Source organism: Styela clava, chromosome 2 (assembly GCF_964204865.1).
Source record: "Styela clava chromosome 2, kaStyClav1.hap1.2, whole genome shotgun sequence".
Lineage (NCBI taxonomy): Eukaryota > Metazoa > Chordata > Ascidiacea > Stolidobranchia > Styelidae > Styela > Styela clava.
In genome coordinates, this window is record NC_135251.1 from 16,998,181 (window position 1) to 17,024,102 (window position 25,922).

The window sequence follows — 25,922 nt, forward strand, 5'->3', positions numbered from 1 at the left end:
ATAGTACATCTTGTCTCAAGTAATTAGTTAGAAATGCTCTACCTTATACTTACAACACAAATAGTATATAATTGTATATTATGTTATATATGACCTATTTATACACCTTTCAATCTAAACAAGACTATGATGTAAGGACCTATAGTTTGTATCGTTCAGAATCTTTTCGATTCGGCATTGCCTATCCAATTTATTACACCCTGGGTGAGGTGGTGAGATTTTGGAACTCCCATAGTGTGTGTGCCAGGTTAGGCCATGATTTTGTTCTGATTTTCCTTGTTTTAGCTCTATTACGAGTTCGGGAACTATTAGCCAAGTGAATATACCCCCTGTCCATAGGTTTCAGTCCCTTTACACAACTTGATGTAAAGTAGGCGGACAAAATTAGTTACTGCCATATTGGTACACACACTTCTGGAGCACCGAGATTTTACCTTATGCCTAAGCTATATTGTATTGATGTGAACCCACCTAACTTACTTATTTTCTATTCAACAGACGGAAGAAGTCAATCTTCTTCTTGCAAGCCAATTGCCAAACAACAACTATCATAAAAATGCTTTCCGTCGATCTATACATTATCAACGTGCTCCTAATTCTACTCTATTCATTCGTCGAGAACGTCTTACATCTGTAGGAGATTTAATCATGGTTATTGTGCATTCGATGGCTCACATATCAGTTGGACAAATGGAAGATGATTCTGATCCATATTTCTTGAGAGCTTTTTATAAGGTAACTTACGTTGTTTCATTTTCTATATTATATGCTACAACAAGGGATGTTGAATTGGAGTAAAAAGTTTGAATTTGTTCGTGTCAGAATTTCAGAATTCCAAATGAATTTATTCAAATAAACTATACAAAAAACTAAATTAAAGCATCAAGTTGAGTAGCCATTCTAAACAGGCAATTTTTTGTATGACACTCGTTTCATGTATTTTGCTCCAAACAAGGCTTTCTACAAGCAGCCTATGTAAGTTTGGTACTATTTTTTGAATGACCGAAATCTTTCCGGTTCGCAATTGCCTACCCAATTTATTACATCCTGGTTGAGGTGTTGGGCATGCGATCTGAGCTTGGGATGTGTATCCTATGATGCCAACACAGGTAGTCATGTCCACAAAAACAACATCTAAAAAGGACATACGTCTGCCAAAGATTTTGTCATCATAAATTGTTTTTTTCTTTGAGCTGAGTGTGAAGTTGCATTTCATAAAATCAGGAAAAAGTTATAATACAACAATCAAATTATGAATTATTGTAATAAATACTAAAATTTAGATATTTACCGTAGTTGACACCAAAATGTCCTAAATTTATATTTTTTTCAATTTTTTTTTTTCCGTCCATCTTATCCTTGGTAGAAGGATATTGTGTATTGAACTGCAGTTTTTTTCCTATTTTGCTACTTCCTACTGCGAATCTCTATGTGGCCGTTGCTACAGTGATGCTTGAACGAGATAGTATTAAAGTGATAAACAAGAATAATTCTGAGCTTTCAATAGATCATAGGTCTAACTTCTTTAAACAAAACAAGATAAGTTGATCAAGAAGACTATGATCTAACAAAAGTTCATAAATATACTTCCTATTTTGTATATATAAGTTTATTCCTAGTTTCATTTTTTAGTACCGGTAATTACAAAATATCACTCTTCTATAAATTCAAGTTACTAAACTACATGACAATCATTCCAGGGAATGAAGAGTGCATGTGAAGACTTGTTTTTTGCAAGAGCTAGAGCAGCAAAGAAATCGACTACTAGATATACCGGTGCTTCAAGCTCCAGTGGTCTTGATGTCGCTCCTCTAGAAAGTGCTAAAACTTTGGAAGAAAAAACAAGTGTGCTGGAAGATCTTGTTGACATTAAAGTTTTCATTCCATCTTCTGAAGAATTTTCAAAGGATGTAAGTCTGTTTGGATGGGATTTTGTTAAAATAATTAATTAGTAAAATAATCTTACTTATAATTTGAGTGAATATTTTTTCTCTCCGTATTCTTGCCAAATAAATGATGTTTGATATAGTTATATTTGAAAATTTGTGAGCTGGAATTTAGACTTCTTCATTTAGTCTTGTTTCATTTTCATGGGGTATTCCGCACCTTGTCTCTAAGTAAGGTTATGTACAATCGGCCACCTGTATGTAAAAAGCATTTTTGAACTTTTGACGTGTGGAAAATAGTGATTCCAACAATTATATCTAAACATGGGCAGCATCTTAGCCTGGTATGCTAACATAATTTCAACTTTCTTAACTAAGAAGTATCATTTTTTTATATGACATATTTATGCATCTTTCACTCTGAACAAGATGTTACTGCTACTCTGCTAGGTATATAGAGAGCTAGGTAGGTTTGAAGAATCGAAATATTTTCTTCTGTTCAGTATTGTCAATTTATTACACCCCAGGGTGAGGTGGGGGTCATGGGATTTTAACCTGTGATGCCATCATTGTCTATCGCTTTAACCACTATTTCATATTTACAATTTTTCCAGAATGTCCAACACAGAATATCTCAATACGATGATTTCAAAAGCAAACAGAAGGTGCAGAAACTTCTTACAACATCTAACATCGCAAACGATACTGCTAAAGATGCTGTCGCTGAAAGACTAAGAAAACTCAGAGGACTTGGGAACACACCTATTAAGTAATAAAAATCAACTTTCTCTACATTATTTCATGTTTTTGCAAACTGGACATTGTGAAATTAGACACGAATTTTAATATTTATCGCATGGTAGTGAAATGGTTGCATCAAATTGCATGTCTAAAGTAGATTTTAAAATCTTGCAATCTTAAAACCAGTCATTTGCATGGTTCCTCCCAAAGAATGAATCCTTATATTTTTTTTTGGTTATTTTCTAGTCCATCTGCTAAAGTTCTTCCACTTGATGAAGGAAAGAGTGAATCTGCAAAAGACGTTTTGAAACAGCAAGTTGAAAGAATTAAGAATGATGTTGATAATGTGGATCAAGAATTTGTTGATAATTCAAGTGATTTAGTTCGTGTTGTTGAAGGAATGGAAGCAGTTGATGAAGGTTTGTTTCCTCGTTTGACCAAGTGGGGAGGAGGGGGAGGGGCAATAAAATGACTTAATCATATCACGAGCCACGACATCTCATCCCGATCTCGGTCAATGTCGGGTTGTGTTCCTAACGCTTAGCAAGATGTGTTAAGGCCTTGGTCCTTGGCAAAGGGTTTTGGGTCATCACAGGGTCAGTGGTGCTCCAGAAGTATGTGTACCAATATGGAGGTAACTAATTTTGTTCACCTATTTTACATCAAGTTGTGTAAAGGAACTAAAACCTATGGGCAGGGGGTATATTCACTTGGCTAATAGTTCCCGAACTCGTAATAGAGCTAAAATAAGGAAAATCAGGATCAAATTATGGCCTAACCCTGACCTGGTACACAAACTATGGGAGTACCCAAACGAGAAGCCACGATTTTATCTATTTAAGTCCTCTTGCCTGCTTTTCTCTTCCCCAGAATAAACATGAAAATTCTATCCTAAACCCATTTAAACCAATATTTCTGCTTTCATCTGTTCAGATTCGTATGAGATTCCTGCTACAGAAGATCAACAAGAACATTTCCATAAACTACGTTTGAGGAGAAGTCATATGATTAACAAATCCAAACAACTGGACAAAGATCTTGGAGATAAAATGAAGCATTTGTAAAAATTGCGCTTCCAGTTAGTACTTTGTAAATAGATTTTTTGTAGAATAAAAAGCCTGCAGTATATTAGTTCAAATATGTTTTGCAGTTCGTAGATATTTTCAGAGCAATTTACTTTTCTGTCAGATTTCATAATTACTAGTAAAATTGAATTTGAAATAAATTAGAAATTCATAGTTAGTCGTGAGCTAAATATAAATCAAAAAATCAAGTAAAGTGAGTTATTTAACAGTAAATTTTCATTGAAGTTGTCTATTATAAATAGTAACCACTGTATAATTTATTTTTTTATTGTATCTCGACAGTCGCGGCACTTATGTTGTTTTGTTTGCACCTTTAAGATCATGCACTTAGTCTTTATTTTTCTGTTTCTTTTTAAATGAAATTTTGTACGAGCTTGTTTATTAATTAGCAATATATTAGTCGTGTGACCATGTTATCGTACCATTTAGAAGTTCCGAATATCATTTGCATTGAAATTCCAGTGATTTTTTTTTATTTTTTTTTCACATATCATCCACTGTATTTTTTACCATTCTTCAGGATAGTTTGAAAACTTTTTTTGATAAAATCTGTTTTAGTGTTTCTTCTTCACTTAAACTAAAAATTGAGCAGTTTTTGTATTATTTTCTAAATCTTCCATTTTACTGAAAACGGTGACAGTGCATAATGCTATGTTTTCACATAAGTTGTGTGTTTTCTATTTTTTGTATATCCGATCTATTTATCAATATCGGTTTTCATTCATAAGCTATATATAATCAATAACACAGCATCTTCCTGCATCCGAGGCCCATACTCGGATGTGTCTACTACAAATAGAGTTTTATGTTCTAAACTTTTGCAGTATCTAGTGAAAAATTGGATTCTATATTTCTTAAGTTTAACTGTGGTCAACATATGAAGCATACCTTAGCATTTGTTATTGAGCAATAATTAGATTAGATTGAAAGCTTGGCTTAACCTAGTTTTTGTAAAGTTCCCGTTCACTTCTCTCATTATTACATCACAGGTACTTCATATTTCACTTGTAATTCATTACTGATACCAAAAAATATATTTATGCACAAATCAGTTTTTTCCTTTATGTGTATTAGGTGGTTATAATAGGATTTGATTTCCTTTTTGATGAAAGCCGAAAGGTCTGAATCAAATGTAATTGAAGCTATCCTATTAAATCTAATCTCGCCAGATTCGTCAGTAAAACTTATCTAATATTAGATACATCGAACTGTCCGAAGCAACCCTAAGTCACAAGCTTTTCCATAGAAGGTATCACCACGCTTCTGGGACCACTTCTGTGCGTGCAGTACTTCTGTAACCACAAAGTAAAATTTTACTCACCTCTGCCCTGTGAATTCTGAAGAAGTAACGGCTAATACCACCAGTCAGGATTAAAGCGTGATATTTTTGTCGCTCTCGTCAACAAATTACAAAATTGCGCGCTTTGAGGCAATATCACTTAAAACAAGTACATTATTGGAAAAACGTGAAATTCAATTTTTCTTTGCTATCGGCCCATTGTCATAAAAATATTCAAATTTGTCACTGTTGATATACTGTATTTCATTCTTTTGAAATTTTTCGCTTCAACCTTTTCGTCATATACCTTTCGAATTTACCACCCAATTTAATCATTAATCACAAAGGTTTTTGCAACTGGGCAAATCCCAAACGCTCGGAGTTCCAAAATTTTTACCAACCCCAAAACTTGGTAAAACGCTGTCGAACAAGGTGCTCGCTACTTTATCGGAGAAAGCAGCGGATTTCAAACAATATACGATGCCTCAGATGCCAATGTAGATAACCACCTGAGCATTACTATGACGTAGTGGAATCTCGTCTGGACGGCGAGAAAATTGGACCTCGGTGATAGCGAAGCGCCGCTAATTATTACCCGTAATTGCGCCTTGGCTAAATTCGTTTCTTGTCGTGTCAAAACGAACTACAAAATGCGCGCCTCGTTATTTAAAATTGACAATTTATAGTTGTCTTCCTCGCTGTATAGACATATATTAACTTTCTATAACATAAATTAATACTAGCTTCCTGCAAGCTCATTTGTCGCTCTTTAGTTTGTGCTTAGCCGGAGTTTGCGCTGTCTCAGGCGAGTTCGCCATTGAAAAAGCACGGAGGAACAATCGGATGCGTACCACATTTTTAAATCACTTCCTTCTGTTGCTACAGAAATAGCAATTCTTTGATAGTAATAATAAATTGTAGTTTCGAGGTGCATAACCCCCAACCCCAACAAGCATTATTATTAGCACCAGCGACAACGCATCCAAAACATGACATTATTGAGTGGGATGGAACAGTCTGTCACAGCGAGTGAGAGCGTTATGCTGTCACTATAAAATGAGCTGCTGTTGTTTGTTCTGAGTAGAAGGCAGAATCATCGAGTTAAAACAAATAATTTCGAGATGGGAACTCGGCCGACGGGCTCAACGCGGGCATCGATTTACAATAACAATAACCCGGCGCTACTTTCGACCATTCGTAATGAGAATGATTTTACACTTTTCCTTATTAACTTCAACTTAATTGCAGCGATTGGATAGTATATATAACTGTTTATTGTTTTTGCAGCACAAATGAAGACTCAAACGTCTTAAGATATTTTGGGTTTTAGTTAGTTAAAATGGAATCGATGTAAAAACATTTCACAATAATAGTTTTTGTAATTTGCGTCTTTCTATCTTCCGTCTTAGACTTGTTTTATCAAAGTATTTTGTTTACAAATCATGACGTATATCTAACAGGTTTGCATCTAGATATAGCCGCATTACGTCGCTTGGTACAGACACACAAGTAAGATCTTCTTCCTCTATTCCATGTATAGCTTTGACCTAAGCTGTAATATATGCGATTATTTCGATCGTAGCATTGGAGTTCCTTCGACGCGGTGATTCTTGGTGTTGCTGTTGTCGTTGACATTGTAGTATTTTGTTCCGGAGAAGTTGTAGCTGACAAAAGCAGGTGCGAAATGAAAGTTAAGACTCCTAGAGTACATATTTTGTGTCAGGATATGATTTTCATATTTATCCCCAAAAAAGAGGAAAGTTGATGAAACTGCTTAATCGTACGGCAACCCGCAACTTCTCGTCCGATAATCAGTCCATTTCAGGTATACGGATTAACCAGTTATTCGAGATGCTTGAACTTAGTGGTGGAGGAGGACGTAACTTTCTAGCGGTTATGTGGCCACACTTCGACGGTAAAAATTAATTGTTAATTTTTATAAACAAAGTAACCAACTTACTTTGTACTAGTTTTGTTAGCCTTGTACAAGTATCTGCTTGTGGTTCTCCGTTTTGACATAAACATCTACCATGTAGTAACCATGTACTTACTTGGCTCTTCTGGTTCACCTCCTGTTCCATGACAAGATCCTTCAATCGCATTACCATTTTGGCAAGTACATGTCAGGCGTCTACCATTTTTAATTTTGAGAAAAACGTTGTGATTAGAAACATATTGTCCATCCACGTCATCAAGACACATTTCTTTAGAGAAAAAGATTGAAAGTTAGCCAAACTATTGATTAAATTATTATGTATAGATATAAAAGTGCCATATGAAGCAAGCTGTTGAAGAAAGCTTACAGATTGCGTTTCCTAATTGGTAAGGATCCTTGCAAGTCGTACCGCCGTGTACCCAAGGTGTATTAAATTGGTAGAATATGTCCGAACCGGATAATTCCAGTTGTTTTTAAAACATAGCGCCTTCCGTATCAGTATCTAAAACCTTTGGTTCGGTGTTATAATTCAATATTCTGACGTTTTCCAATGCACGGCACATTTATTAGTTTTTTTTAGTTTATATGACATCAATTCCAACAATAATATATATGCTTACTTTTACATTCGTGTCCGTCTCCTTCATAACCTTTCTTACACGTACAACTATACCTCCCATGTACATTCTGACATAAAGCATTTACATCACAATCAGATGCGCCGGTTTCGCATTCATCCGTGTCTGGAAAGATAATAGTTTATGGCAAATTTAGCCATCTCGTTAGATGCAAAAATGTTACACACAATTTGAATGTTATTCGTCCGTTTCCTGGAAATTTAAACATTACATGTGCACGCATTTACCTTATATATACAACACACGTTTTCAAATTAGCTTGGTTGTTTTTGAATAGAGTGAAAGAGAGAGAGAATTTATTTTTTTTTGTCAAACCAGAAAGCAAAATGATGACGCAACACATAATGCAGTTTTCGGTATATGACTGGGTAACTTTCAACGCAGATTAGTTTCAATTACCTTGACAGGTGAATCCATCACCGGTAAATCCTCTCGTGCAAACACACTGATACGTATTCTGATCAGGTATACATTCCGCATTCATAGAGCAAAACACAATACCTTCGTCGCAAGGATCATGTCCTAAGTAAGAAGCATTTCAATATATATATTATGATATTATGTTGTTTGATTTGAATGCTTATCGATAACATTTTGTGAAATTGGCATTCCACCAATCGTATTATTTTTTTATTGTATAGAGCAGACGCGATACTTTGCCACTTCAGCCGATCAGAAATTCAAAAGCATAGTCGTCGGAAGTACCAAAGGTTAAATTATCTATTTTCGGAAAGAATAGAAATAAATCTTTGAACAAATTGAAATGACGATGGACTGGGATCGAGTACTTCAGCAACAATTTATCAAGATAATAGATTCAACCAGAAGTTTGGTTCTGTTTTATTTTTTAATTTTTATGAGATATTTAGGATAAAATATTCAGGTTTTAACATACTTGTACACTGATATCCATCGCCTATATATCCTGGTTCGCAAGTGCATGTGTATGAACCTTCTGTGTTGTTACAATTTGCGTTTTCATGACATCGGTTTCTACTACTGCATTCATTGATATCTGAAAACGACAAACATCACTATTAAAGTACAAGCATCAACAGAAGACGTATGTTAGAAATATTTCTATTTTATGAATCGTTTTGCAAAATTGTTGTTCTTGCTAAGATTGGGTAAAAATTGTTATGGAAAAAAACGCCATTCTTCACTACTAGTCTAATCGATTTCGAATGATTAGTATTTAAAAATAGATGAAGTCTCCGTGAAGTATACAACTTTATTCCTTTGGGTTGTATGGGGCCCGATGTTTCACCCCAAATTTAGATTGTTTTGTGTATATTACGCCATCATTTGTGACGTTTGTCCTCCGATCTTTTCAGCAAATTTGATGCCCAGCTCAGACTTTACTTGTATCAACGCGAGACCTCCGTGTTCCTGTATTTGTGCATTGATTTTTGTATCATGAATACCGCGTAATTGTGCGATGACCTTTTAGTGGCTTATATTACGAAAAACAAACCAAAAATGACGTCAGCCCTCAATGCAAACTTGTGGCTAAAAATAACGATACGATACAACGGCTACCCATCCTACGCGCAAAAAATAAAAGTGATATAAAAAAAAAATTTTTAACATTAGCTCTTATGGGAAATGTGATCACCAGAGCAGAAATTTGCATTTTTTGTAATTTTCTAGAGATCTTTCATTGTATACGTGAGCATTTTTGAGTATAGAATAATTTTTACATATTTTTTGATATTTTTATCAGGATAAACATGGTCAAGATTTTTGATAATCGTTCATTAAAATTTTAATGAACGCGGTGTTTCCGATGACGTCATTCTCACTAGACCATGAGATTCTGCCAACGCGCCGTGCTCTGTGAGATATGCGCTGCAAATGCGGCCCTAATGTCGCTTTGGGTTCGTGTCCGTCCGGTACTGGAAGCGTTTAACATTGACAGTCTATAACCCGTACCATTTCTATCACGTTTGTTTACTGGTTTTATGCATTTATACCTGTACAGCTAGCAATCATTTACTGAAGGCATGCTGACGTGTTATTTAAACTACCGGTACCGTACCAAGGCTGCAAGAGGTGAAAACTAAATTATTTAGTAAATACTGAAATAGGCCTACGAACAAAAATGTTGGCCATCTTGCCAATAGGCAGGACAAGTTGTACGGTACCGGTATACAAAAAAGATGAATATCTCCAACCTTTAATGGTACAATACCGGTCTCGTAACTAGGTTAAGAAACATGACTGAATACGAGAGGGAGATTTATTTTGTCAACCAGAATACAAGCATTGAATCAAAAAAAATCATATACAAAACACACAGTTATTCGGTATAGACTGGTGAGCGATACGACCATCACAGTCAGATCCCCCCTGCCCCCCATGTTTGCTATCAAGATTAACAGTTAATTAAGATGTTTTAACAAAAACTCCTCGGAGGAAGGGTTGACTAAGTTACGGAATATTTTTGGATTCGGTTAAAAATGTAGTCCATTATTAAACCACTGCTTTTTTTTTGTAGATTTTCACTTAGTGGACACTTAGCAAGTACGACAGTTAATTTATAAAAAAAATTGTAATTAATAACAAATCAGTAGAAGTCAGCTCGGGTATTCAAACATGTGATGATTGAAGTGAGAAAAAAATTTGAAGTCACGTTTAGGATATTACATTAAACAACAATGGAAAAGGTACATTGGAATCAGTCAAGCTTCAAATGCTAATGGCATCAATGAAAAGAATATGCGAAATGAAGACTGAAGTTTCCATCTGAGACATTGGAAGACGCTGAAACCTTATAGACTTGATAGTGTGGGAAGCCTTCTCACAGTGCAGTAATAATGAGATATATATTTATAATATCATTATACAGGCTTTAAGTTGAACTATAAGTTTAATTAAAATATCTATCTTTGCTAATAAATGCTGAAAACCATTTATTTCAATCTGCTGAGTGATTAGGGCCAGAAATTTGCTGTAGGGACCATCACCAGGGCTGGATTTACCAATAGGGCTAGGCAGGCTGAAACCTAGAGCCTCGAAATTCGGTTTCAGATTTTGTAATTCTTTTGAAAACTTGACAAGTTCAAACCCTACAAAAAGTATATATATATCAAGCTTTTCAGAGTAGAAAATTCTTCAAGTTTCAACCACATTGTAAACAGCCATTATTGCGTCGTTTGCATCATAATAAGGGAAATTATTATGATGCGCATTCTGCTGAAAGTTTCTATGTTAAAGTATGGCTGTAGCGGTTGTTTGATCAAAGAAATTGAAAGCAAAACTGCCTCAAGTAAATTATCATTCTTTTAATTAAAAATTCACACCCATGAATGGGGAGAATGAAAAGTTTGCTTTCATATTTTTAAATTTTAAGCAATTAAAAGTGGTGTTGTTCAGAGAGAAATTCTGAGCTCAAAAATATGAAGGGGCCTCTCATGGTCTAAATCCAGCCATGAACATCACCAATTTTGGGATAGGTACAGTACATGGTAGGTACCGTCAAGATATGAACTGAGTTAGGCCATTGGATTTTGAAAGATGTACCAGAAATATACATGGAATTCATGAAATATATAACATCCAATTAAAACCAAAATAGGTCTTTCGTTGAACGCCAGTTGTGGTCCCAAGCAGTTGGAGCACATATCCCACAGAGCACGGCGCGTTGGCAGAATTTCATGGTCTAGTGATAATGACGTCATCGGAAACACCGCGCTCATTAAAATTTCAATGAACGATTATTAAAAATCTTGACCATGTTTATCATAATAAAAATATCAAAAAAGATGTAAAAAATATTCTATCCTCAAAACTGCTCATGTATACAATGAAAGATATCTAGAAAATTACATAAAATGCAAATTTCTGCTCTGGTGATCACATTCCCCATAAGAGCTAATGTTAAAAAAATATTTTTTTACATCACTTTTTTTTTGCGCGTAGGATGGGTTTTTAATGAATAAGGTCTATTGTCAAGACACCCACGTTCCAGTCTACTGGACAGCATAACTGGGCGAATATTAGTTAATGTTATGGCGTTACCAAGAGTACCGTCAGTCGGAATTCCTCACCTGCACAATAACGTCCACTTCCTCGGAAACCTGATTTACAGTCACAAATATATGAACTACCTCGTGCTTGACAACGAGCCATGGGATGACAATCAGCGCTTTTGCAAGGATCATATTCAAATCCTGAAAAGTGAATAAATAAAAGAATATACTAATAGTGCTAAAAAGCTGTGAAATGAAGTGATTCGGAGGACAGAAAATAAAAATTTCTCCGCTTAGGCCTTATTAGGGCAAAAGCTTCAATTAGGTAACCTCTACTTTAACAACTGAAGTGTTTCGTTCCGCGCTAACCGTTATGGAGTGCGCTCAATGCACATCAATAATTCCCTGGGAGTAGCTATCTCCGTGCATTTTAGTGGTACCATTTAACGGCGGAGGAACCTATAACACCCCACTAAACCCCTTTCACGTGTCCAATTATCCTATCTATTTTTTTGAATAAACAATAATTACTTCGTGTTTGTATTTGACAAGTTCCAGATATTGGTCGTCCGCTTGAACTGCACGAGCATTCAAAAATCCGACTATAACTTTCAACTAAATATCGTTCTCCTGTTTGAACCAACCTGTTTGATTCGTGATCTCTACAGCCTGTAGAATAAGTTATATAAAAACATTATGTCTCATAACGAAAACTGTAAGTGTTTATGATAACAAGACATTTACGTATTGTACGTTTACAGCATACATAAATAAACTTTTTACATGGAATTTTCTAGTCCTAACCTTTATAATTATTGAAGTATGAATAAATAGTTGGTGGAGGCCATACTAAACTGCTAGACAGGAGCTTCCCACTATTAGGTTTACCATATTTTTGTGACTTCAAAGCGGGACGCCTCTAACGACAACGACCCCTTAGCTGTGATTTTGTAACTTTACATTTTTCCGATTTTACTACATAAGCAGGGGCGGATTAAGCCCCTTCGGTGCCCTAAGCACTGAAGACTTTGGTGCCCCCTCATGTATAATTTAATTATTAAAACAGTAAACCACATAAGTGTATTATCTATTAAAAATAATTACAACCAACAGTAAATAAAAAACTTTTACGAACATTTTTAGGTATTTTAACCGTTATATATAGCCGATATATATATATCGGTCGTTTACAGCCGATATGATACATATATCGGTTGAGATCCAATCCAGAGGGAGTGCGACAATAAAGATGCATGCCTCCAGTCTCAAAGTGAATCGAAATACCAAAGGATACAAGTCAAAACTGTAGTTTGAAATTTTACCTGTACCTAGTAGTCTACCACGGGGTGGTTCAAGATTACTAGGTTGAAGGACCGCAAAAACTTTTGAGGAGGTCTCGCGGGCCGCAAGTCGGAGAAAACCCGAAAGTGATCGAAATATCGCGAGTTTACTTACTCTAATCAGACTATTATTATGTTGCAGGGATGGCGTTCTTTTAAAGAAGAAATAGAAATCTATCAGTTATTTTAAAGTTAATTCCCGAGAATTACCGTTGTATTCTGCGCATCTCGCGTTTAATGTCGCTTCAAATTATATTCTTTCGTGACAGATATTACTTGAAATCAAACCAGACACCGTGTGATGAGCACTGTGTAAAAACTCCCGACTTCGCTGACCACTAGATCGTTTAAATGCGATCGTGGAACCGCCAAATAGTGTAAATAGTTCATTGGTCCAATTGTTGAAGGAAAAAAAAAATTTAAAACAAAAATGCAGCAACAAGGAGAATACTAGAAAGAAAAAACAACAACAATTTAAGAAAACGACTCATAGGCCCATTTCGTGTCCAATAAATAAGCTTCAGTGTTTATTTTTAATAAAGAAGGTTATGATACTTGAAGACGAAAAATAAGCGAAAATTTTGAAGTTTGAGTCATCTGGTGAACTCGTAATATTTTAATAAACGCCGATAAACTATATAAAAATTCTGCTCTAAAACTTCTGTAGTGACCCTCCTTTCTTGGTGCCCTAAGCACGTGCTTATATTTTTTAATGGTTAATCCGGCGCTGTAGGCCTACATATACAGCCATCCCGGCTGTCTTCATTGAGCATATTGTCATCGAGATTCGAGAGTTCATGCGCATATTCTCTGTCCAAATATCGGGTTAAGTTCGAAAAATAGAAGGGAATTGACGTTAACGATACAAATAATTCGGATTGAAATTTTTTTATGTACAACATAAAGAAGAAAGAAGAATTGAATAGTCTGCCGTTTTCAAGCATTGAGAATTTACTTATTCGCCCAAGCATGCTTTTCTGTAGATAACACCTTTTTCAAAAAGACGTTGTTCAATGTTACATTCACGTAAACGCCAGAACAGGACCAATTAGTATTGATTTTACACGTAATACGTTACGGGAAACAACAGAACGAACAGAATAACGCATTCACCTCCAGTAAGTGGTCTAGCGCTGCGCTGCACTGCAACGACATTAACGAGAACATGTTAATTGGTAATGTTCGTGTATTATGCTGACTAAACGCCAAAGCGGGACATTCGACTGACTTGTCGGGACGGCGGGACAAGACGGTAAAAAGCGGGACTGTCCCGCCTAAAACGGGACGTATGGTAAGCCTACCCACTATATGTGTGCATACATGAAAAGCGTTGTGGCAGCGGTGTGTAGCATTCGGCCCGCGTGTCACGATTAGGGATGGCGGAATCGAGTCCGGATTCGATTACAGAATCGATTCTTCGCGGAATCGACTAGAATCGATTCCGATGCACCGGAATCGATTCTCGAGTTTGAAACTTGGATTGCAAACAATGTGTAACGTTTTGTGGCAATTTCTTCACATATATATATGTATAAACTGCTTCGCTGCTATGTTGAGTTGCTACGACAACGCAAACTTCACTATATATAATATATATATTATAAATATCGCTAGTAGGCTTTAACGTTTATTTATTTTAAAAATCTTTGTGGGTTCTGAGGGATTCGTTTTTATTTTGTGCGGTTTTGTCTCATGTGGCAGATTGGATAGCCATACTACTTAGTTTCGGCCTTCTTGTCCGTCCAGAATTTGAACATCGCTGTCTTGCTTGATTTCATATGGTATTGCTTGGGTGGGTATATTTTTTCGGTAATATGTCGAGGAATCGAGATTCGGAATCGAGAATCGAAATCGAAAATTTAGGAATCGGATAAGAATCGAATACTTGTAAGTACTCATACTTGGCATCCTTAGTCACGATGCGGCCCGTGGAACTTATTTTCGCGGCCCTAGGAGACTTCGTATCCCCTTATTATTCGTGAGGGCGAAGTCGACATCTTTGATTTCATATTATGTCACACTGGGATGTATTTATTTCTATGACGTCTTATATCTGTATTGGTACTGCGATGTGGTTGTGATTAGCTGAGGTATTATAGCCTAGGTTAATTATGAATGGCGGAAGTTCGACATTACATTACTCTTTGAAATACGCAATTATTTAATGTAATTGAAACTTGGTTTGCTTGATTTATTCAAACACTATAGCATTAATGTAGGAGAAGACATTTCCGAGCAACACTATTTACTAGTTACGATAGCTAATGAGTTGTTCAACAGTTTCGTCATTATAATATTTCGTTTTGGTGAATTGCGATGAACAGTTGCATGTCCTGCCTTATAGCAACCGTTCACTATTCAGCTGTCCTTCCTGAAAAATCTGTTTTCAACTTGCATCGAATATAAATGTGTCTCCCACCTGTCGTTATTCTACTGCATGAGGCTTGACCGCGTTCGCAGAGACATGAAACTTTGGCTCCAAACTTTTGCGCCGTGTAAAATTTACCGTTAGGGACCTTCTTATTTGCATATTCGTCAAAGCAACCGTCAGCCTCTATGAAATTATGATGAAATAAAAAGAAAAACTGATCCGAATTAGCTTCGCTAACTAGAGCGGTAATTATAGAACCAACCTTTGCCAGGAAAGTACAATTTGAACCTGTATACTTTGGCACCCCCGGAAATTCCAACCCATGTACGTTTGCACACATAGATATTTACACGCTTGTATAATTGCATCCACGAACATTTGCATTCAGGACATTTGCAACCACGGACATTTGCACCCTTGGACATTTGCACCCACGGATATTTGTACCCATGTAGGTTTGCACACTTGGACATTTGCACCCACGTACAATTGCACCCTGGACATTTGCACCCACGGACATTTGAACGCACGTATAATGGCATTCACGAACATTTGCACCCACCCATTATAACAACAGTCAATTTCACTCGCGAACAATTGTGTTTCAGACAAAGTTTTATTTCTTTATTAATAAGTTATTTATTAGCAATCGAGATAGATAACAACGGTTTTACAGTCATTGCAAGTTATAATCCTAACCTATTTTTGCTTACTATCCTACTTTCAACGAAATTTCGCAAACGCAGTCAATCATAAATAATAAGCTTCCCACTATATGTGCATACATGTTCATACATAAAAAGCCATTGTTGAAAAATTGCATCGAAGCATGTCTTTTTACAATGATTTATTCTGCCATTCTTAAAAAATTGCTCATTGCAACTTGCATCGAAGCGTGTCTTTAACATTGCTTTATTTTTAAGGTGTCTCTCACCTGTCGTTACTCTACTGCACGAGGCTCGAGCTGGTTTACCGCTTTCGCAGATGCATGATACTTCGGCTCCAAACCTGTGCGTCGTGTAATATTCACCATCAGACACCTTCCTATTTGCATGTATGTCAAAGCAGCCGTCACCTATATATATATGAATTACAATAAAATACAAAAACTGATCACAATTAGCTTCATTGACTGGGACGTTAAGTATAGCTACCCTTGCAAGGAAAGTACGATATATATAGCGTAACCACATATAACTTGGTAGAGCACGATGTTTTCATCATGGCAGTCGTGGTATATAATGCATTTTCTGGAGTTTTTCAATCAATAAGTATGTCTAAATCGTTGTGATGAATTTCATATTGTAATCAAAATATTTCGAGTAAGAATTCCTCCTTGTCAGAACTTGTAATTATGCATTTCAGTTTTATGTTTGTCGGTCAGGCTAAAGCGTTGACTCAAAATTCCATGCTTTTTTATAACAAATTTAATATCCTAGAAGATTTTCATACTTGGGAAAAAACAATTGTAATACAAATCGATTATTGCAACATTAATCCAATATCATAACTATGATAGAAATTTTTTATGCTGTCCCAACCGCGTATGCTGTTTACAACGTTCTCCAGTCACCAATGACCAGAATGTATAATATATGTATGGTCATTATTGATAAAATAATGTATAGTTTTGCTTAGTGCTATATTGGTATATTCAATGGCTCACCAATCTGGTGTAGTCATCTTTTATTAAGCATTGTTAATTATTTTTCATCAACGCTCGAACTTGTATTATATATAATATGAAACGTCAAGTACCTAACTTCGAATCTGAGTTTTCAACTTACTTTCATATGTATAGCAATTTCTGAAAGCTCCTCGACCCCCTACACACGTGCATTCCATACGTTTCCCGCCAAGGTTGGCGACAAATTTTTCACCCTTAGGAATAAACGTATTTTCCACCACGTCCCAGCAGGGTATATTGAATGCTGAAATATGCAGAAAAATGTAGTAGTAGCAAGAAAGAAAACTTACGTCGCGATCAATAATAATCACACCAAACAAGTCATAGTATGATGTTGTTACGCGTGGGCGAAAAATGCAATCCAGTATATTAGAATCCCCCCCCCCCCCCCCCTTTTTATTAACTTCGGTTTTGTCCCGATGAAAATGCCACTGAAATAAGTGAACTGATTTACTAATTTGTATGTTGTCATATTATGATAAATTAAGCCTTATTTTCCAAAATTGCTATGACATTCGACTCCGTACCATATATACGTACCATAACAATGAAGGTATCCTCCTGCTTTACAGGTACAATCGTACGTTCCCAATAACGTTGTGTCTCCCATTGGTTTATCTCGCCTAAATTTGGCTCCCGTTTCATAATAAACCTCATTATATTTGTCAAAACAGCGTGCTAATAAAACAAACAATTCAGTATAAAAAAAATTATTCAATCACATAATAAAGTAGTAGTCAGGTACACTTAGTTTCTTTAAATAAATACATATTTTATATATATATATGACAAAAAAAAATTGAATACTTATCACAATTCAGAAAAAAAATCGATAAGCGTAGGTAGGCCTATGCGATATTGAACAGCACTAAAAGCGTATCATATGCTATTATATTCTCAGTAAGATTCGTGCTTTCAAAATATATATATAATTAAACATAACATTTTATTAACATGGAAACATACAAAATCATAGGAATGGAGGATAAATTATAACTTACCCTGGCATCCGTATATAAAATATACTATCAAAAACCCGATCTCACGAAACATACTTAATTTCGGTGTGATGAACCAACCGCCGAAATCTTTTGCAAAAGGTATAGCCCAGCTATTTGGAGTCTAGGTGTTTTATAACACTCTCGTGTCAAAAATGCGGTCGAGCATGCATAGACGAAAAACTTGCCCCATTTCCTGTTTGTGTCGCGCATTGGGGTTATCGAAACCGCCGTCGCAAGTAGGGCTATAACTTGCGATGCATCGCTGATCACCTAGTTTCGTACTAAGAAACTGCCGTCTACTACTGACAATACATGATTTGGCCATCAATCAACTTTCGTTGCATGGCATATACTTTTCGTATGTATAATTCAATGATCATTTGTGTTTTAGGCCAGTACGGTCTTGTGCATGCATCCCGTCTCAAATAATAATAATAATCGTTCATTTATTTTTTTATCACTATTACGAGACGAATAAACATACATACATATATACCACCACGCGGAACGACTTTTCATAATTTAGTAGTATTTTGCTGTTATCGACACCTACGTGCCGTGCCAGTCAGCATTTATTTGGAATGTCAACATTATTTTTTTTCTCACCTTTACATTTCCTTACGTCATTTAGGAAACCCCTCTGTCCTGTTTTAGACTTGTAAATAAAAAACAACCATTTTTGAGGGAGTTATTATGTTTACTAAAATAGTGCGTTGGGATATCTCTAATTGCGTCACCGAGTTTCGTTTTCGAATGATTATGGTTTTTTGTTTTTACCAAGGTGGAGTTTTCAGAAAATATGAGACTCCATCGAAAGTCAGATATACCTGTTTACAATGTTGAATAAGTTGAACAGAATTTTGGATGAAGAACAGCTGACTGAAATAATATTATTAGCTGAGATGATGATATACATTTTCGTGAATTTGTCTCGCCACAGAGAGACGAACGGTGCGCCGCCATAAATTAACGATATGTAACGTGCAATGTTGTAAATATAAAAAAACTTCTCGAAAGTGAATTCTTAATAGTAAATAGATCACATTTATCGATGAAGTTATCTAAATTATTCAAATAGATTTTTATATTTAAATATTTTTCAGTGGTTTCAAACGAACCCCACATGAGTCAATTCAGACATAATTGTGTTAGTCTTAACTGGCAGTAGAGAGCTAGTCTGAGTTGTTCGACGGCAACGTGAATAAATGGGTAATGTTTTTTTCAATCTGTATATATTACGAAGGATACCGAGTCCACCAAACTATTACTGCTTTGTTGCTTACTGTTTTCACTGTAAATAACATACCGAGAGAATATTCATTGCTATGATTTTCTGTTGGGTATTCAATATGTAGTTCGCAAGTAGCAATTTGAAAAAAAAAATGAAACAGACGAATAGGTGAAAAATTCAATAGATGGAATTCTGGGTTGATGTTCTATATCACAAGGTGCTTCCCATATACTAGTTTTCTTATGCGCGTTCAAATCCCACTTGAGGTTTTGACGACTATTTTGAATTTTCTCCCAGAGTGTTTGTTTTTTGTGTTAGCACGATGCGCCAATTTCGCCCCGCGCCATTTCTGTGGAGAAATAATCCCATACCCGACATGGAATGGTAACTGGACGAGAGACCGTGGTTTTTCATATGGTTATGCCGTCTTATCAACTTCCTTCTCCCCCGGGATAATTATGTAAACCCTATCTCATCCTAAGACAAGTATTAAGCTGGTGTATAATGATGTATACTTCTTTCATACGCTTTGCTGCCATCTTGCAGAAACAATTTGACAAAAATTGTTCCGGCCGATGTCGCAGTAAACATACTTGGATTTTTCTTTTCGGTCCACGCCGCTGTTTCTTTGGTTGCTTTTTTGTCGGTTATCCGCCTAGAAGCGTAAAGATTTACTAACATGGCCAAGATAAAGGCTAGAGAGCTTCGAGGGAAGTCCAAGGAGGATTTACTGAAACAATTAGAAGAGTTCAGACAGGAACTTTCAACATTGCGGGTCGCAAAAGTTACTGGCGGACAGGCCTCAAAATTATCAAAAATTAGGCTGGTACGCAAGAGCATTGCTCGAGTATTGACGGTCATCAATCAAACCCAAAAAGATAATTTGCGTAAACTCTTTAAAGGGAAGAAGTACAAACCTAAGGATTTGAGACCCAAAAAGACTCGTGCACTCCGAAGGCGACTCAACAAGCATGAAGAAAGCTTGAAAACAGCCAAAGAACTGCGGAAGTTGCGCATCTACCCACAACGAAAATATGCAGTCAAAGCATGAAGGGGATGTTAGGGTATGAATTAGCTGCTTTACCACAGTTTTAAAATAAAAAACCTAAAAAAAACATGATTGACTGGTTTGCTTGAATTATCTGCATACTGTATATACATACGGTATTTCAGTTTGAGTTGTATATTTTGACTGAAAGTGTCTTAGAGGAACAGTTAATATAGTAATAACAGTTGTTAGTCTTTTGAACAGTCCGACAGTAGATGTGAACTTGGTGTATTCTTTTACAGGCTAATGAGTCCCCATACAGTACAGCACACTATCTAAATTCCAAGAATTTCCCTCCATTTTGCTCAATAAAACAAACACCCTATGTGTCTCACAAACGAGGGGCGTCTGGGACCACGTCAGATGCTTCATATTGCGACATGCCTGTCTCAATGATAATCTAAATTATTCGCGGCTGTCACGTGACCAAAATTGCCGTTTTTTGCAATTTTCCTTCGATAAATCAGATTATTTTTTCCCAAGGAATTGAATGATGACGTTATAGATTGCGCTTTTCTGTAGTATTTTGCGCGTTTTTACTGTATTATTACCAATATTGAGGGACAACAGTGTCCAGATGTCTCCCAAAGGAGGGGTGTCTGATCATCTGTGAAATGGGTTCCTCTGAAACGGGACAATGTCACCCGATCTGTATAGTGTGCTGTACTGCCATAGTTTAGTAGCTAGTGATGTGTTATTGATTTGTTGAATCACTCCTGCACTGAGAAGTCTACCCTAACCAATCATTTTCAAAATAGCCCCGTAGTATATGTCCCAATCTCATTCTATTGTAGGCTAGCAATTTGATATGTGATCTGTGTAAGGCTGACTATTGTTTAACATTGTTTTGGTACTCATTCCATTTGATTTCTCAATAGGATCCTGCACTGCCAAATACTTTCTTGCTCTAGGGAAACCCTAATTATATTCAAAAGATTCTGCCTCACCAATGACAGCTTAGGTAATAGAAAATAATAAGGTAGTCACTACTATATATATGATTACCAAATATGTTTTATTCGCTCTAATATCTCTGTTTTATAAATTCGGATTCTTTTTGTAATTTCGGAAAATCTAAATTATTGGATTCAGAAATGGTAAAATTGGGTGGGAGTGGAAAGCTTGCGCAACTAGATTTTATGTTGATTCCTTCCTTCCCTGACTTTGGTTTTTCATGAAGAGTATATATGTAGGAGTGTCCCCGACACACACATGATGGGAAGGTGAAAGTCTAAATTCATTAGCACCACATTATGCCATATATAACATTATATCAATAACGCTAATACAATGAGTATGTATCAAGCACATACATTTTATATAATATATTCCTGACATAATATTAAAAATTTCGGATATTCCAAAAAATTGCCATAGAAAATAAACCAAATTATTTTCATCTCAGGACTCATATTTTGAAATTCAGTTTGTTATTAAAAGTTTATTTTTACATTGGCCTGTTGTACAGCATAGATGTGCCATACATCTCTAAATGTGTCATGAATATTATATAGTTTGGTTTTGATCAATCTTGCATATGTGAATATTAGTCTGTTCTGTTCTCAGAATTTGCTTCCTTCATATTTCTTATCAGTGCCTAACTGGGCAAAGAAAATAATTTGGTTGAATGAAAAAGTACTACCTACAACTGGGATTGCGAATTTGTGATGGCGGCTGGTCTTGAATATTTAAAGTCTCAACAGAATTTAGTAACCTTACTACTTCCGGTCTTGAATATTTAAAGTCTCAACAGAATTTAGTAACCTTACTACTTCCGAGTTTCCCATCCCAGCCAATTATGTGGACATATTTGGTGTTAGTAAGAAACTATTTTGAATATGCAGTCAGCCATCCAGGATTGATTGGGTTACTTGCAGTAATAGGCATGTCACCGCACCTCTGATTACCTGTGCATGGGTTTGAAGCCTGTGGAGGATAATTATGTGCAAGAGGATTGCTGGACTCCTTTGAAATGGTTACCAAGGCTAAAGGTTTGTTTTGGAGGTATTCAAACTTGCAACACCTGAAATACAGATAACTTTTTGTTTTGGGCTCCATTGAATTGTAAGACATGAATGACTAGGGATAGGATTTACAAATTTATCCAGAGAAGAACCTCGATAAGAGGGCTTAATCATATGGCGAACCACTGCCTCTTGTCTGGTTACCAGTCCAGGTCGGGTATGGGATTAGTTAGCCAGTTATTTTGTTTTCAGAAGCCGTAACCGACCAGCGGTTACGTGAACCACCCTATGGAGTCCAGCAATCCTCTCGCATGGGATGCGAACCCACGAAGGGTAATCAAAGATGCGGTGGCGAGCGTATTCCTAACACTTAGCCACACCGCCGAGCTTTAATAAAAAGCACAGATTCCACTCTCAAGCCATCATATTGATATTCCACAGAATCATATTTAAGGAAATTAGGTTTAATGGAAAACATAAAACTAGCAGCTGATCAAATAGCACAATTGGCACATGTATTATTACAGTAACACTTTGGATGTTAATTTAGGCAACATTTGTAAACAATTCGGAAAGAGTAATGATTTATATGAACGAAGTAATATATGTAAATGATTTATCCTACACAGTGATCAAAATCCACTTCCTTGAGAAATAAATGATATAACAGCAAAATTATATTATTTAATGGATTCACCAAATGTCCCATTTTGGTTGCAAGATACCGGATGGATTTGTCACATTAGCAGGGATATTTACTAAAGCAAAACTCCTGTAAGGATCGGACAAAACTTGCTTCATCTTATGACCATCCATTCCCAAGAGATAAAAAGTCGGAATTGTAACATCCTGAACCCGACCAGTTGCATCATCCGACATGTCAATCCATGTGTCGATGTCCCTTTCATTGTAGTTCGTTATCACTATTGCCTTTGCCCCATGTTTTTGCATATTCAAAGATTTTGTTACGAACGAGCATTCTCCACGTCGCACCAGCACCACACGACCTCGGATAATATTACCATTATTTATGGTGTTAGTACATGCTTCCCATGGATCTGCTACTATCATCGGAATTCCCTTCAATGGCCTATCAAGTACACCACCAAAGTCTTTTGCAGGTAGTATTTTGAAATAATAAGATAGTTCTTCAGGATATATAACATGTAGCCAAAGTTGCTCATGAACACCATAACCAAATGTTTGTTGCAGGCAACATCCTACAACTATTGCTAATGTCAAACACAGCATAAATTTTTTGATTTTATAACCCATTTTCGTAAATGCATATTATGGCTGTATCTAAAGAAATGGATTCATAAGAGTTTTATTATTTAGAACAAAACAACATGAAAATAAAATATGAGTATATTATATTGGTACAATGGTGATCATTTATCCTCTTTAGTTTCCCCTTGTTTTAGTACTGCTCGGTGACATTTGTATCATATTTTCAATGAATTTTCTACGGAATAAATAAAAACGCAAAATAACAACATGAACCAAACTAAAATAAATAGGCATATAGTATATGATATAAACATTCATGGTAGAAGTAGATATGCTCCAGCAATATCCTAGATAAAAGTGCTGAAGCAAGACGGGAAGAATTTGTACATCTTGATTAAAATATACTTATTCTATCCGTCACTTTTCATAAATTTTTGAATTAGAATCCCACTAGGCATGTATAATTGTTGGTACCATAGGCATCAAAACACATACTTGATTTCAAAAAATAATTGCATTCGACTTGAAGTGAAAATTGTGTGTAAACGCAATATTACAACTCAACTATGTATGAACTGCTAGACATATCAATTAAATTCTGCGAATTAGTAGAATAGGACTATTTTATATTTTTGAAAAGTGAGTAATTTATAAAAGTGAGTAAACTTATATCTATAATCATCTGTCCATATACCCATTCGCCAATCAAATGATGTCTTTCATTCTGACACCAAATGAAAGTGGCATAAACATTTTCACTATCACCCAGACTGGACATGATTTTTACTAATTCCTGAATTCATTTCAGTGGGATGTTGACCAACAGTACAATCTCAGTTATAAAGAGATGAATATATTATAATCCAAACAACAAGAAAACTTGCAAAAGCAGACATAAATCCCTCTTTTGCTAGCTCCATAAATCCACCATAATCGTCCAAATCTTGTCCCTGAAAATTCACTACATAAAAATTGATGACAGTAGCAGTTATTGCACAATACATTAGAATAGCAAATATTCCCTTGATGTAGAAAAGTCCCCAAATTACGCCCACAATCACTGCGATGATCTGCCGGCTCCAATAAACAACATCAAGAAGATCGTCCTTGTCTTCCCACTTCGAATTTCTGGTAAACGCTTTGGCGATCGCTTGCTCCATTGATAGATTGAGGAATTCACATATGATTTTGATAATACAGTAATACTGTAATATGACGTTTATCCAGTAATCTATTCAAATAGATTGTTAGCATCTGCCACAAAATTGCTTATAGCGTTACGATATAGCCTAACTCTGAGGTAATATGCGCACTGAAAGTGAAAAGAGCTTGTGTCATACAGAAAAACTGAACACCATAGTCCCGACGGTTGTCCGCCGCCTTTTTACATAATTTCTCGCAGCGAACTGACAAGGGAAACGTGTCCGTCCCGTCGCGTTCACTGCCGAAATTTGAAAAATTGCACATCATCTTTGCATATTAATTTAAAATTAATTAAAAATTAAATATGACTTAATCAATAAAGTTTAGTACGATAAAATTAAAATCAAGAAATTCGTAAACATTATGTTGGTAGCATAGAATTCATATTAGGAGTTTCGAAATAGGGCTTGCGAAATGCGGTCGTTGCGTATAGGGTCGTTGAGTCAAGTTGGGGGGGGGGGGGGGGGGGTATACGGTCGGTGCGTGTCAGATTGGGGGTGACGAAATACGGTTGTTGCGTGGTGTCAGGTTAGAGGTGACGAATTAGGGTCGGTGGTGGTATCAGATTGGGGGTGACGAAATACGGTCGAGGCGTGTCAGAATGTAGATGGCAAAATATCACTGCATGTCAAGTTACCGTAAATCTGGCAGTAGAGTGCCGGTACGCAATCAGTGACAGCGAGCTGGATGAAATCAAGAATCACTATCGCCGAGTATTTATATGTTTATTGTGGCAATTGAGCCTCTGTTAATTACTATCAACCTAAATAAAGGGCGCCAGGAAATATAGAATTAAATAGAAATTCTTTATGAAATCGTCGATGACAAACCTTGAAAAGGAAGTTATGATTCATGAAATGGTGCATGCATCTAATGTTTTATTGCATGAATGAGGAACCGATCACGGACCAAAATTTCGGAAAAGAGCACGCCGCATTGTAATAACAGTCAACGCTCAAAGGAACAATCTTCTCTTGGAATTTCGCGCCCTAGATGTAACATTCAATGAAGTTAAAAAAATCAAAAACGGAGGCACAATTCGGATGCCAGCGTTATGAAATACGTCTGCATATTTATTATCTTGTTGTACAATGTTGCTTGAAATACGTTTGTGTTAGCCGGGAGCTTTAAAACAAGATATGAAAAACGAATAACAGAATATTTTACAGTTAGTTGAATTTGTTTTAAGAAAATTTCCATGTCCTCAAATAGTGTCAAACATTTTTTTTCCTATTTCTAATACTTCATGTTACTTAATTATGCATAAAATGACATGAAAGAAACATGTTTATGTCATCGTGCAAAGTGATT

General features: G+C 36.0%; 4 protein-coding genes across 5 annotated transcripts in view; 2 read left to right on the top strand and 2 right to left on the bottom strand.

The window, feature by feature from the left end:
* The window catches only part of LOC120335318 (uncharacterized), a 98,921-nt gene extending 94,164 nt beyond the window's left edge, over positions 1–4,757 (top strand). Inside the window, exons 120-124 of the mRNA XM_039402809.2 lie at positions 499–735; positions 1,701–1,910; positions 2,501–2,655; positions 2,874–3,046; positions 3,561–4,757. Of these exons, the coding sequence (XP_039258743.2) occupies positions 499–735; positions 1,701–1,910; positions 2,501–2,655; positions 2,874–3,046; positions 3,561–3,691 (906 nt within the window). The 3' untranslated portion in view covers positions 3,692–4,757. The remainder of the gene's footprint in view (positions 1–498; positions 736–1,700; positions 1,911–2,500; positions 2,656–2,873; positions 3,047–3,560) is intronic.
* Positions 4,758–6,247: 1,490 nt separating this feature from the next.
* LOC120336684 (uncharacterized) lies at positions 6,248–18,125 on the bottom strand. Of its 2 annotated transcripts, XM_039404415.2 has the most exons (12): positions 17,936–18,125; positions 17,475–17,612; positions 17,035–17,178; positions 16,182–16,322; positions 15,296–15,430; positions 12,068–12,205; positions 11,615–11,737; positions 8,461–8,580; positions 7,965–8,087; positions 7,548–7,670; positions 7,043–7,195; positions 6,248–6,655 (listed from the first exon to the last, which is right to left on the bottom strand). In XM_039404415.2, the coding sequence occupies exons 1-12, from the start codon at positions 17,985–17,987 to the stop codon at positions 6,432–6,434; spliced, it is 1,614 nt and encodes a 537-aa protein (XP_039260349.2). In that variant the 5' UTR covers positions 17,988–18,125; the 3' UTR covers positions 6,248–6,431. The 2 variants fall into 2 exon arrangements, with proteins under 2 accessions (XP_039260349.2, XP_039260350.2); XM_039404416.2 differs by lacking the exon at positions 15,296–15,430 and having other exon boundaries at positions 17,936–18,113.
* A 1,637-nt stretch (positions 18,126–19,762) lies between these two features.
* Positions 19,763–21,862, top strand: LOC120335548 (large ribosomal subunit protein uL29-like). The gene has a single exon (XM_039403075.2). It carries the CDS (start codon positions 19,846–19,848, stop codon positions 20,215–20,217), a length of 372 nt encoding a protein of 123 aa, XP_039259009.1. The 5' UTR covers positions 19,763–19,845; the 3' UTR covers positions 20,218–21,862.
* Positions 21,863–22,603: 741 nt separating this feature from the next.
* LOC120335547 (protease-associated domain-containing protein 1-like) lies at positions 22,604–24,244 on the bottom strand. Its single transcript, XM_039403073.2, has one exon. It carries the CDS (start codon positions 23,451–23,453, stop codon positions 22,872–22,874), a length of 582 nt encoding a protein of 193 aa, XP_039259007.1. The 5' UTR covers positions 23,454–24,244; the 3' UTR covers positions 22,604–22,871.
* Between the last annotated feature and the right edge of the window lie 1,678 nt (positions 24,245–25,922).